We start from the raw sequence: 14,357 nt of genomic DNA, 5'->3' as shown, positions 1-14,357 counted from the left end.
GGTACCACAGGGCTCTGTCCTGGGCCCTGTATTGTTCAACATCTTTATCAACGATTTAGATGAAGGAATTGAGGGTAAACTGATTAAATTTGCTGATGACACAAAGCTAGGAGGGATAGCTAATACTAGAGAAGAGAGAGAGAGGATTCAAAAAGATTTAAATAAACTGGAGAAGTGGGCAGTAACTAACAGAATGGTTTTTAACAGGGAGAAATGCAAAGTACTACATCTGGGCAATAAAAATGAAAAAAGCATATATAGAATGGGAGGAATAGGGCTAAGTGACAGCACATGTGAAAAAGACTTGGGTATACTAATAGATCACAGACTGAATATGAGTCAACAGTGTGATGCAGCAGCAAAAAAGGCAAATGCAGTTCTAGGATGTATTAACAGAAGCATACAGTCTAGATCACGTGAAGTCATTATTTCCCTCTACTCCTCTTTGGTCAGACCTCATCTGGAATATTGTGTCCAGTTTTGGGCACCACATTTTAAAAAAGACATCAACAAACTGGAGCAAGTTCAGAAAAGAGCGACCAGAATGGTGACCGGTCTGCAAACCCTGTCTTATGAGGAAAGGTTGCAGGATTTGGGAATGTTTAGTTTGCAAAAGAGAAGACTGAGAGGAGACTTAATTGCTGTCTACAAATATCTAAAGGGCTGTCACATTGTAGAAGGATCAACTTTATTCTCATTTGCACAAGGAAAGACTAGAAGCAATGGGATGAAACTGAATGGGAGGAGACATAGATTAGATATTAGAAAAAACTTTTTGACAGTTAGAGTGATCAATGAGTGGAACAGGCTGCCACGAGAAGTGGTGAGTTCTCCTTCAATGGAAGTCTTCAAACAGAGGCTGGACAGACATCTGACTGGGATGATTTAGCGAATCCTGCTTTGAGCAGGGGGTTGGACCAGATGGCCCAGGAGGTCCCTTCCAACTCTACGATTCTATGATTCTATGATTCTATACCAGGAAAGATCTTTGAACAAATTATTAAACAACATGTATGTAAGTACCTGGACAAGAATGAAGTGATTATACAGAGTCAGCATAGGTTTGTAACTAATAAGTCATGTCAGACTAACTTAATTTCCTTCTATTACAGAATCACTGATTGGGTGGATCAGGGAAATGCTGTAGATATAGTATATCTTGACTTCAGCAAAGCATTTGACAAAGTATCTCACACAATCCTTATTCAAAAAAATGGCTAAGTATGGAATGGACAAGGCAACTGTTAGGTGGATTCATAACTGGCTTAGTGATCGGACCCAAATAGTGGTCGTAAATGGCTGCACATCCAGTTGGAAGAATGCCTCAAGTGGGGTACCACAGGGCTCTGTCCTGTGCCCTGTATTTTTCAACATCTTTATCAACGATGAAGGAATTGAGGGTAAACTGATTAAATTTGCTGATGACACAAAGCTAGGAGGGATAGCTAACACGAAAAAAGAGAGAGAGAGGATTCAAAAAGATATAAATAAACTGGAGCAGTGGGCAGCAACTAACAGAATGGTTTTTAACAGGGAAAAATGCAAAGTACTACATCTGGGCAATAAAAATCAAAAAAGCATATACAGAATGGGAGGAATAGGGCTAAGCAAAAGCACATGTGAAAAAGACTTGGGTATACTAATAGATCACAGACTGAATATGAGTCAATAGTGTGATGCAACAGCAAAAAATGGTTTTATGTATTTGTTACGCTGTTCTTCGTGCGGTATAAGTGATTAGACGACTTCATTCTTCGGGTCGGTGCAATTATGAGCTATACCAGAATTATATCAGGTTTTTTTTGTTTGGCCGCTGTCCCACATTAAAAGACGCTTTTTATTGCAAAAAATAGTTTTTACATAATTTTGAGAGCTAATTTTTCCATGTTTTTGCCCACAGAGTCATGTGAGGGCTTGTTTTTTGCAGGATGAGTTGACGTTTTTACTGGTACCATTTTCGGGCACATGACATTTTTTGATTGCTTTCTATACCGATTTTTCGGATGCAAAATGAACAAAAACCAGCAATTCAAGATTTTTTTTTTGGGGGGGTGTTATGCCGTTCTGTGTGTGGTAAAATTGATAAGGCAAGTTTATTCTTCGCATCAGTATGATTGCAGCAATACCCGATTTATAACGTCTTTTAATGTTTTGGCGCTTTTACACATACACAATAAAAACTATTTTATAGAAAAATAATTATCTTTGCACTGTTTTATTCTAAAAGCTATAACATTTTTAATTTTCCACTGATGGAGCTGTATGGTGGCTTTTTTTACGGAACAAGATGATGTTTTCTGCAGTACCATGTTTATTTAGATCTGTCTTTTTGATCGTGTCTTATTCCACTTTTTGTTTGGCGGTTTGATGATAAAGCATTGTTTTTTGCATTTTTTTATGGTGTTCACTTGAGGCGTTAACTAGTGGTACAGTTTTATAGGTCGGGTCGTTGTGGACACAGCGATACCAAATATGTGCACTTTTATTGTTTTTTTCATACAAATATTAATTTATGAATACAATATCTTTTTGTTTTTTATTATTTTTTATTTTTTTAATATTTTTACAGTTATTTTACTTTTTTTTAACTTTTTTTCTTTTCCCCACTATGGGACTATCATTTTTTTTTTTTTTGCAGACTGATCGCTTCTACAGCATGGGGATGCAGCAGCATCCCCATGCTATGCAAACTGTCAGCTCTGCACTGACAGGGAAAGTTGATGACCATGCTTGATCAAGCAACTTTCAAGCAAGTTTCCTAGCTCTGTGACCCGGATGTCGTCATGACGACATCTGGTCACCATGGCAACAATCGGGACCCTGCGATCCAAAGGCAGAGAGGCTGTCAGCCCTCTGCCAGCTCCCACAATGCTACAGTGAATTTTATCGCAGCATTTAGAGGGTTAAAGTGCCGGAAGCGGTGCGTAACTGTTCAAGGCACTTAGTGCTAGGTGTCAGCTGTCAGCTGACACCCGGCTGCTATCGTCCGCGCACAGCCTTTGTGCACGGGCGATCGCATGGACATAATAATCCGTCCCTGGTCAGATAGGCCCAGGGCACATCGACGGATTATTACATCCGATGTCAGAAAGGGGTTAAAGCCGACTGTCAGTCAGTATGGGCGAGCGGGGTTACAGAGGCTGCTCTCCATGCACAGAGCAGTGACTGAACCCGCACCAGCATCACTCCTGTGACTGGAGATCAATCACTGCCGTGAGGAATAAAATTAATTTCCTCATGGCAGCAGGGAATCTGAATGTGTGTGCTGGGTAGGTTCAGAATGCTACTAACCTGCAGGTTCAACCCATGTCTACAGGTTAATAGAGTTCTTTTTTAAGATGAAATGTTTTTTTTTTTAACAGGGAACATTTTACTATGGATTCCTATGTAAGAAGAAATTTTTAGGGTCCTTTGAGACATGTGGTCACATGCACAAAAATTAATGTAGACTGAAAACACAGCAGTGCATCACATTATAAACCAATTATATCATTGTGTCATTTTCTGAATTATTCTCGGTAAATAAATTTGCCATACCCTGATTATAACTGTATTCTGACTTTAATGTGAGCAGTATTTAAAGAACCCAAAAATTTGAAAAATGTAAATCTTAGTGAGTTTTTTATGCAGTTATTGCTTTTTTGTCATTATTAGCACTAGAAAAATGACAGTTGGGTGTAAGCCCATGGTTCTGGTAACTAAAACCTGAGAGAATCTGCTAGTGATTCAGATTAAATGTTGTGAGAATCATGTGGGAATAGTGGATGAGGGCAGGTATATCTCGCCCAGATTCCTTTCCTATGTGGCCTAGTCTGGTCAGTATCGCACCTGGTTACTAATGAATAATGGGAGGCGGATATAAAAGGATGCCAGGTGGTTGTGTGAGTGTCTCAGCCTGGGAACACAGAGAGCCCGTCTGTGTGAGAGACACACGTGAATGAAAGCAGTGCCCACGGTAACTGTGGTTTGGCTGGACGGGAGAAGCCCACCAGTTGGTAGTTAGGTTGTACCTTGTTTAGTTAGTGCCGGACAGGCAAGGATTTGTTTTATGTTTTTTTTCCTTTATGCATTGTTTTCACCTTTAATAAACCTGACCCAATGTCAGTTATACCCGGACCCTGGCTGTGCGCCTGAGTTTCATGCTGAACGCACGTGACCTTTGACCCCAGCAAAGGCGATCCCGGAGTGTTTTATCACAATGTGTATATTATGCCTCATTCACATGATTCAGAAAATACTTGTGACGTACAAATTTCCAAATCCAAATCCACAACATGTTCTTAATCAATGTAGTTTTTATGTAAAAAGCCACAGATTAGGTCCATTAACCCACAAAGGAACATCCATGTGTGTTGATCTTCTGGCCAATCTAGGTCAGTTTCACCTGGACCTGTTGAAGCGTTCAGCACGCGAAACGGCCGTCGTTCATTTTTTCCCCACATGCCTCTGTACACCAGCCTGTCCGAAAAATCTTGTCTAAATCCGCGATGGCTCAATAAAGGACAACGTATTTTAAGCAATTTGGTGAGTGCCGCATCACTATTCTTTGATTCAATTCAGCTTCAGATATGTTCTGTAGCAAAATATCCTCAAAATCAAAGGTGCAAAGACCCCACAATACATTACATTTTGTTTCAAGAACACCAAAAATGGAGGTTCAAAGGCAGTAAGTGATCATATTTCTTTAGACATTATATTTTTATATCCTTTTATCTTCAACTTTAGGTGTTTACGACTGTGAACAAAGTCTTTCTGAAGAAAAAAAGAAACAGAAACATCAATTCTGGATGGAATCTGAAATTGATATTTCCGGGTACTGCCATCATTCTGTGGAAACAGGAATTTCGCTTTTAGATAGCCAGCAATTTGTTGGTAAGTCAAAATTGCTCATCATTATTCATTACAAAAATAAACATTTTTTGGTTAGGGAGATGTGATTATGACTGTTGGGGTTACTCTGTTTCTTTTCTTCATTGGTCAATAGTTGTGACAGTGCAGTGATACAAAATCCCCAGCGATAGGACAACATGTCAATGTTTCAAGTTGACTACTCATCAGGTACAACCGTGCAGTGCAATATTACTACAAACTATTACTGTGCAGGTGCACAAACCAAAAATAATGCAGTCCAAACACAACTGTCTGTCATGATCCCAGTGCAAGTTTTTGAGCTGCACGTCAGGGGTTAATGTCTGGGGCTCAGTGCAGGCTTTGACCTGCACACCTCGGGTTAATGATTGTGGCCTCTTATTGGTTCTGGGAGAGCTTCTTAAACCCCTGGGAAGCTCCAATCCCTGTCAGTTATACTTTTGCCTTTGGCCGAGTGTGGTGAACTCCATGTGCCTATGCCTGTTCGTTGTTATAGCTTGTTTATATGGTTCTGACCCGGTTTTGTTCCCTGTTGTGAGTTTGCCTGTTGATTCTGTACTGCGCTACCCTCTCTGTGTATGACTCGTTGCCTGTTATCTGACTACTCTATGCTCGCCCCTCTTGTACCTTGCAGCTATCTCTGTGTATGACTCATTGCCTGTTATCTGACTACTCTCTGCTCGCCCCTCTTGTACCTTGCAGCTATCTCTGTGTATGACTCATTGGCTATGTCCTGACTATCCTCACTTTCTATGCCCCTTGGTAACTTTGCCTCGCAGTTCCCTTGCTAGGAGTTCTCTTGCAGCTCCTAGCTCTCTGGAGTTTAGGCCACGCCCCCAGCAGTCACGTGCTTCAGGTCCTGCTGTTCTGAAGTACGCACCTATTCGGCTGCTGCCCGCTCCACAGGTATCTTTGAACACAGTTCGCTTTACTCAGGACACGTGCACTGGCTCAGTGAGCAAGCTCAGTGCGGTGTTCCTGACATTATAACTGACCTTGAATTTTTTTTCTCTCCTCACTTCTGCAGCATGGACCCAATGTGTGCTTTATCTGAGCAGGTGAAATACTTGACTCAGTCGCTGCAGAAGCTTAGTTTGGAACACCAAGCTCTGGCTCAGTCCCAACGGCGGGTTGAGTACTCAGTTCAGGGGGTGCTTACCGCAGGCTTTCAGCAGGTGGGGAATAGAGATGTCATTTTAGTCCCACCGAATCCCCGGTTAAATTGCCAGATACGTTTGCTTGTAACAAAGGTGAATTCAGAGCATTTAAGGAGGGCTGTAAGCTGTTTTTCTCTTTGAGACCCCGCTCCTCTGGGGATGAGAGACAAAGGGTGGGGGTGGTTATGTCCCTGCTTAGGGGGTCCCCACAAGCCTGGGCATTTTCGCTTTCCTCTTCTGCCCCGGAGAGAATGACTGTGGATGCGTTTTTTGAAGACTTAGGGCTTATTTACAATGAGCCTGATAGAGTGCGTTTGGCTGAGGACAAGGTGATGAGTGTCTGTCAGGGGGAGCACTTGGCCGAATGGTTCTGTACGGAATTCAGACGTTGGGCAGCCGAGATTTCTTGGAGTGGTGCCGCCCTTCGGGGGCTGTTCAGTAGAGGCCTGTGTGAACGTCTGAAAGATGCCTTGGCACTCCATCCTCCACCTGACTCCCTGGAGGATGCCATGACCCAACCGGTTCGCATGGATCACAGACTACGGGCTAGAGGCGTTATGCAACGGGAAACACCATTATTCTTCAGTGGAGATGAGACCCGGACTCTTCCTGTGGCTATGGAGGTGAGCGTTGTCACCTGTGAGGAAAAGGAAAGAAGACGCCACCGGGAGAAGCAGTTGTGCTTCTATTGTGGGGAATCTGGACACTGGAAGGACTGCCCCTCCTGTCCGTCATCCTCCAAGATGGCGGGAAACGACTAGGTCTGGGTAGTAGTCGAGGAGGCTACCCAGACCTTCAGGTACAATTTTCCTCACGTGCAAAAATGATGCTGCTGGTGGAACTGGAACTTGGTAATGGTCCGGTTCACACTACTGCTTTTGTTGACTGTGGTTCTGCTGTGAACCTGATTGATACCAAAATTATGACTCTTAATAAGATAGGGACAGTCAGGCTTCAGGATCCTGTTAAACTTGTGGCAATTGACTCGTCCCCTCTTACTCAGGAAGGTATCTGTTGCAGGTCTGAACTTTTTTCTCTAGAAGTGGGTTCCTCTCATGTGGAAAAACTAAGTTGTCTTGTGCTAGATAACTTGCCTGCAGGACTGGTACTGGGGATGCCTTGGCTTCAACGCCATAATCATACCATTGATTGGGTTACAGGGGAGATCACTCAATAGGGATGCAAGGATAAATGTGGTAACCTGGGACACCTTGTTAACACTGTTAAATCCATATCTGTGTCGTCTGTCAGTCTGGATGGTATTCCAGAGTACCTGAAGGATTTCGAAGACTTTTTTTTTTCCGAAAGTGAGGCTGAGGCGCTGCCACCACATAGACCCTACGATTGTGCCATTGATTTAGTACCCGGAGCCAAGTTACCTAAGGCTCGATTGTTCAATTTGTCTGGGCCTGAGCGCCAAGCCATGAAGTAGTACATAGCTGAGTCTCCGCAAAGGGCATATCAGGCCTTCTGTGTCACCTGTGGCAGCAGGATTCTTCTTTATAAAGAAGAAAGATGGTGGTTTGTGGCCGTGCCTCGACTTTCGGGAACTGAACAAGATAACGGTTAGGAACACTTACCCGCTTCCCCTCATCCCAGACTTATGTAACCAGTTAGCTGGGGCCCAATGGTTCTCCAAGTTAGATCTCCGGGGGGCCTATAATCTGATAAGGGTTCGGGAAGGGGACGAGTGGAAAACTGTGTTCCTCACATCAGAGGGACTCTTTGAAAACCTGGTAATGCCGTTTGGGTTAACTAATGCGCCCGCTATTTTCCAGAATTTCATCAATGTGGTGTTTTCTGACCTGATAGGCCGTTTTGTTATTATTTATTTGGATGACATTTTGGTGTATTCCCTGGACAGCCAATCTCACTTGCAACATCTACAGACAGTTCTGCAGAGACTCAGAGAGAACCAATTGTTCGCTAAATTGGAAAAATGTTTGTTTTTTGTACAGGAACTGTCTTTTTTGGGGTTGATTGTGTCCTGTGAGGGGTTTCGTATGGATCCTAAGAAGGTGCTGGCGATCGCTGACTGGGTTCAGCATCGAGATCTCAAGGGGCTCCAGCGCTTCTTAGGATTTGCGAACTATTATCGGAGATTCATTAAAGGTTTCTCACAAGTGGTTAAACCACTCATGGATCTTACCCGGAAGGGCGCTGATGTAAAAAATTGGTCTGCACTCGCTAAGGTGTCCTTCTCAGCTATTAAGAAATATTTCATGTCCCGCCCCAGTGTTGGTCCAACCAGACCCATCCAAACCATTCATAGTGGAGGTGGATGCTTCTGAAGTAGGGGTGGGGGCAGTGCTGTCCCAGGGTCCGGCAACCCTTACCAATCTCAGACCCTGTGCCTTCTTCTCCAAGAAGTTCTCTTCAACCGAGAGAAACTATGATGTAGGCAATAGATAACTTCTTGCGGTCAAGCTGGCGTTTGAGGAATGGAGGCACTTTTTGGAAGGGGCAGCTCACCCTATCATGGTTGTCACGGATCACAAAAATTTGGCATACCTTGAATCTGCTAAGAGGCTTACTCCTAGACAAGCATGTTGGTCACTTTTTTTTCACAATTTCAGTTCTCCATTACTTTTCGCCAGGGTTCAAAAATGTTAAAGTGGATGCCCTGTCGAGAAGTTTTGACCCGGTGTCTCCCCCCGAGCAGCTATCCTCCATTCGTCCCCCAGGGTTGGTAGTGGCGGGAGTTTCATCTGAGTTGGAACAAGAAATTCTAAGGGCTCAGGCCAGGGGATAAATTGTTTGTTCCAGATTTATTGCGGCCTAGACTTCTGCAGGAGTTTCATGAGTCTAGGCTGAGTGCTCATCCAGGTATCGTGGCCACTAGAGAGGCAGTAGCCAGGGTTTTTTGGTGGCATTCACTAAGGTCCGATATCAAGAAATTTGTTTCTGCTTGTAGTGTGTGTGCCTGTTGCAAAAGCTCGCAGAACTGGCCGGCTGGGGAACTCATACCTTTACCGGTTCCTGATAGGCCATGGACTCATCTTTCCATGGATTTTATTACCGGCCTTCCACCTTCCTGGGGCAATACCGTGATCTGGGTGGTAGTGGATAGGTTTTCTAAACAGGCCCATTTCATTCCCTTGGCATCATTACCCTCAGCAGAAACATTGTCAAGGTTGTTTGTGCAGCATGTGGTCCGATTGCATGGGATTCCCCTGAATGTGGTGTCTGACAGAGGTGTGCAGTTTGTGGCCAAATTTTGGAGGGCGTTCTGTATGAAATTGGGCATCTCACTCTACTTCTCGTCGGCATATCACCCGGAGAGTAATGGTCAGACAGAACGCACCAATCAATCCCTGGAACAAATTCTCAGGTGTCTGACCTCCGCCAGACAGGAGGATTGGTGTGATGCATTACTGTTGGCGGAATTCGCTTTTAACCACCGGATGAGTCAGTCCACCATCATGTCCCCATTCCTGATTAATTATGGGTTTAATCCACATTTTGGGGACTTTTCACGGGTGGATTCCGGTTGTCCAGGGGTAGAGGGGTCCGTTCAACGGTTAAAAAACCTCTGGGCTAAAGTCCAGCGTAATATCTCTTGGGCCCAAGGGAGGTACAAATATTTTGCGGACAAAAAGAGAGCCTCGGGAGACTTGTTTCAGGTGGGAGAGAAAGTTTGGCTTTCCACACGTAACATCAACTTAAAGGTACCATCAGCTAAGTTGGGACCCAAGTTCATTGGTTCGTACGAGATTATGGAGATAGTCAACCCAGTGGCATATAGGTTGCCTCTCCCCGCCTCCTTAAAAATATCCAATGTGTTCCATAAATCTCTGTTGAAATCCGTAGGTTCTGTCAAAGAGGACTCTGAGCCTGTTGTTCCTCCAGTGCTGGTGGAGGGTCAATTGGAGTATGAGGTCTCACATATTGTGGACTCTCGGCGGGTGCGCCGCTCTTTGAAGTATCTGGTCCACTGGAAGGGATATGCACCAGAGGAGCACTCATGGGTCCCTGCTCACTCTGTACATGCAGATCGCCTGGTTCGGGCTCTCCATGCCAAGTACCCGGGGAAGCCTGGGGGTCCAGAGGCCCCCCGTTGAGATGGGGGTACTGTCATGATCCCAGTGCAGGTTTTTGAGCTGCACGTCAGGGGATAATGTCTGGAGCTCAGTGCAGGTTTTGACCTGCACACCTCGGGTTAATGATTGTGGCCTCTTTTTGGTTCTGGGAGAGCTTCTTAAACCCCTGGGAAGCTCCAATCCCTGTCAGTTATACTTTTGCCTTTGGCCGAGTGTGGTGACCTCCGTGTGCTTGTGCCTGTTCGTTGTTATAGCTTGTTTATATGGTTCTGACCTGGTTCTGTTGCCCGTTGTGAGTTTGCCTGTTGATTCTGTACTGCGCTACCCTCTCTGTGCATGACTCGTTGCCTGTTATCTGACTACTCTCTGCTCGCCCCTCTTGTACCTTGCAGCTATCTCTGTGTATGACTCATTGGCTACGTCCTGACTATCCTCCCTTTCTATGCCCCTTGGTAACTTTGTCTCGCAGTTACCCTGCTAGGAGTTCACTTGCAGCTCCTAGTTCTCTGGAGTTTAGGCCACGCCCCCAGCAGTCACGTGCTTCAGGTCCTGCTGTTCTGAAGTACGCACCTATTCGGCTGCTGCCCGCTCCACAGGTATCTTTGAACACAGTTCGTTTTACTCAGGACACGCGCACTGGCTCAGTGAGCAAGCTCAGTGCGGTGTTCATGACACTGTCTAGTTTTAAACTCAGGTTTATTGCTGGTGGATCTGTGAAAATCAGATGTAAGGTATTTGATGATAAATGGTCTAGTCATCAAAGTTCTGGAGACATTATCAGTCTTCAATAAATCTGTCCAAAACATCACTGAATATTTTTGTGCTGTGGACGTATTTTTCTCTTCTATAAACAATATATAGGTATGTTTTTCAACTCCAATAACCATATAAATTTAGGTAGAAGCCTGCACCTTGAGCAATGCAGTCCATTCTCAGGCTGCATGGTATAAGCAGGAGCTGAGCAATTAAAAATACACATTTGATAAAAAATTCAGCAGACCTAGTCATTTTTTCTTCTATGAGTCCAGTGGACAGTCTCAGTAAATAACTGTCTGGCTTTCATGTATCACACACAGACATAGCTTATTTATTTATTTTATTCACATATAAAGCGCTATTAATTCCACATTGCTTTACAGACATCTTCACTGCCCCATTGGGATTCACAACCTAAATTCCCCCTCAGTATGGTTTTGGAGGGTTGGATGAAACCAACAGAAAAATGAGGAGAACATGTGATGTGAATTTAGCTAATTTGTCCTTGGTGAGATTTAAACCCATACCACAGATCTTCAAGGCTACAGTGCTAACCACTGAGCCACCATGCAGGCCGTAGCTGACAAGCACTGTAGTTAGTCAGTTGGAGCAACAGTTTTACACAATGATAACTGGTGACCATTCTCAAGTGCAAGAATATCTGCTTTTCGTAGTCAAAATTCATTTGTTTCATTTTTGGTAGAGAAATAATCACATAGATTATCAAGCTAGAGGAAAAATCGTGTTTGCTATCATTAAGTATCCAAATGCTAATTTTGCTAATTGCATAAGGCATTGGAATTAGACGGTTTATAGCCAAGGGCACTCACCTCTATTCTGTATACTTAAAGGGAAACAGTTGTTTTAATTTTTATTTCATAAATCAATAGTACACATGAAAATAAGAATCTTTGTAATGTATCTTACCTTAGAAGTCTGCTTCATTCATCACCAGGCCTAATTATTCATTCTCAAAATTTTCAATTTTGAGATAAAATCTGTAGGCAGTGAATACAGATTTTCTTATGAGGCCGGGGTCACACTGGCGAGGAATACGGACGAGTGAGAGGCGTTAAAAGCACGCATTAGACACGGACCAATGATTCTCTATGGGGTCCCTCGTACCAGCCGTATATTTCTCATCCGTATTCTACGGTCCGTGCCACTCGCAGCATGCTGCGATTGTCAGCGTACTACAGCCGTAGTACGCCAATGCAAGTCTATGGTGCGCAAAAAATATGTATTACACACGGTCCACACATGTGACTTGCGAGAAATACGCACCCGGTGTCTTTTAGCAAAGCCGGCAATTCAGTGCGCTATACAGTAAACTCACACTGACAGTTTTAATAAAGAAACGAAAGAATAGATATAGACACATAGAATACATATATATATATATATATTCTATGTGTCTATATCTAGTCTTTGGTTTGTGTTATAAACCCTGTCATAGGGCTCCATTATATGTCCATTTTGCAAGCCTGCAAGAAAATCTCACCATACGGATGCCATACGGATTACATACGGATGCTGACATGCGCACAATACGCGACCACACCTTGCTTACGGATGACCTACGGAGCACTATTTAGGGGTCATTCATCCGTATTACGCCTGTAAACTACGGACGGTATTTTGCGCAGGTCAGTGTGACCCCGGCCTCACTGAAATAGAGATAGAAGTTGCTTCTGATAATAGCCCATTTAAATCGGAGGTAGTTCTGTTTTTAACTTTGCTTTTATGTTTGTGTCAGTCTGGAGCACAGTCAACTCTTTGTGATAATAAGTTTTGTAAATCATATACATCACATAGGAGATACTGGGACTGCTGTGTATACATCGCATAGGAAATACTGGGACTGCTGTATATATACATCTCATAGGAGATACTGAGACTGCAATATATACATCACAGGAGACACTGGGGTCAAGTGCATCAGTGAGGAGGACTGGGGGCATAGGCATCACTGGGGAGATCTGTTGGGGAATATCACTTGGGAGGGCTGGGGGACATATTTCACTGGGCAGGGCAGAGGGGCATATAAATCACTCAGGAGGCTGGGACATAAACATCACTGGGGAGGTTGGGGACATAGACATCATCACTGGGGATGGTGGAGCTGCCACTGCTCTCTTCATATGTAGGACGGGAGCACATTGCACACTAACTCCACCCACAAAGTACATCCAGTGGTCCATACAATCAGGGCAATTGTTACCACCCACCTTTCGTGTCTACCTTTTTCCTCATAGATTGTAAGCTTGCGAGCAGGGCCCTCATTCCTCTTGGTATCTGTTATGATACATGTGATTATTGTTATGCTGTAATGTCTATCGTCTGTACAAGTCCCCTCTGAAATGTAAAGTGCTGCGGATTATGTTGGCGAGCAAATTGCAGCTGCATTTAACATGCGCTTTTGGCAATTGTGCAAGAAATCCGCCCATCGGTGACCCCTGTCATGTGATCGCGGGTCACCAATGAGTCCGCATGACAACCAGAGGTCTCCTGCAGACCTCTATGGTTGTCAATAACGGATTGCTATGAACGCTGCCCGGTGGTCAGTGCTCATAGCAAGTCGGCAATTCTGCTACATACAGGCGATCGCCCAATTCAAAATAAAACAAATATAAAAATCAAACATAGACATTTGGTATCGCCGCGTACAGCATCGCCCAATCGGTCAATATAAAAAAAGAATTAACCAGATCGCTAAATGACGTAACAAAAAAAAAATTCAAAACCTCAGAATTACGTTTTTTTGGTTGCCGCAACATTGCATTAAAATGCAATAAAGGGTGATTAAAAGATTGTATCCACACTAAAATGATATAATTAAAAATGTCAGCTCGGCATGCAAAAAATAAGCCTTCACCCAACCCGAAATCACGAAAAATGGAGACATTATGGGTATTGGAAAATGGCGTTTTTTTTTTTTTTTTATAAATTTGGAAATTTTTTTCACCACTTAAATAAATAAGAACCTAGACATGTTTGGTATCTATGAACCCGTAATGACCTGGAGAATCAGAATGTCAGGTTAGTTTTAGTATTTAGAGAACATGGCAAAAAAAAAAAAAAACAACCGTGGGATTGCACTTTTTTGCAATTTCACCACATTTGGAATTTTTTTCCCGTTTTTGAGTACACGACATGGTAAAACCAATGTTGTTGTTTAAAAGTCCAACTCGTCCCGCAAAAAATAAGGCCTCACATGGCCATATTGACCAAAAAATAAAAGGTTATGGCTCTGGGAAGAAGGGGAGCAAAAAATGAAAATGCAAAATCAAAAATACCTCTGGTCGTTAAAGGGAATCTGTCACCCCATTTTTGGACTATCAGCTGCTGGCACCGCCATCAGGAGCTTTACTACAGCATTCTGTAATGCTGTAGATAAGCCCCAATGTAACCTGAAAGATAAGAAAAATGAGTTATATTATACAAAAAAGAGTAAATATACACAGGTACTTCAGGCTCAAAAGGATTTATTTATAGTTGTAATGAAGTAGGGGGGGAAGGTAAACTTAAAAGCTAC

General features: G+C 43.4%; 1 protein-coding gene across 3 annotated transcripts in view; it reads left to right on the top strand.

The window, feature by feature from the left end:
* The window catches only part of NR1H4 (nuclear receptor subfamily 1 group H member 4), a 319,951-nt gene that overhangs the window by 93,318 nt on the left and 212,276 nt on the right, over positions 1 to 14,357 (top strand). For all 3 annotated transcript variants that reach the window (XM_073545035.1, XM_073545034.1, XM_073545036.1), the window contains one exon: positions 4,726 to 4,872. In XM_073545035.1, coding sequence (XP_073401136.1) covers positions 4,726 to 4,872 — 147 coding nt within the window. The remainder of the gene's footprint in view (positions 1 to 4,725; positions 4,873 to 14,357) is intronic.

This window comes from Dendrobates tinctorius, unplaced genomic scaffold (assembly GCF_039654945.1).
Source record: "Dendrobates tinctorius isolate UK_male_01 unplaced genomic scaffold, ASM3965494v1 ptg000139l, whole genome shotgun sequence".
NCBI lineage: Eukaryota > Metazoa > Chordata > Amphibia > Anura > Dendrobatidae > Dendrobates > Dendrobates tinctorius.
This window is presented reverse-complemented; position numbering and strand designations above follow the sequence as displayed.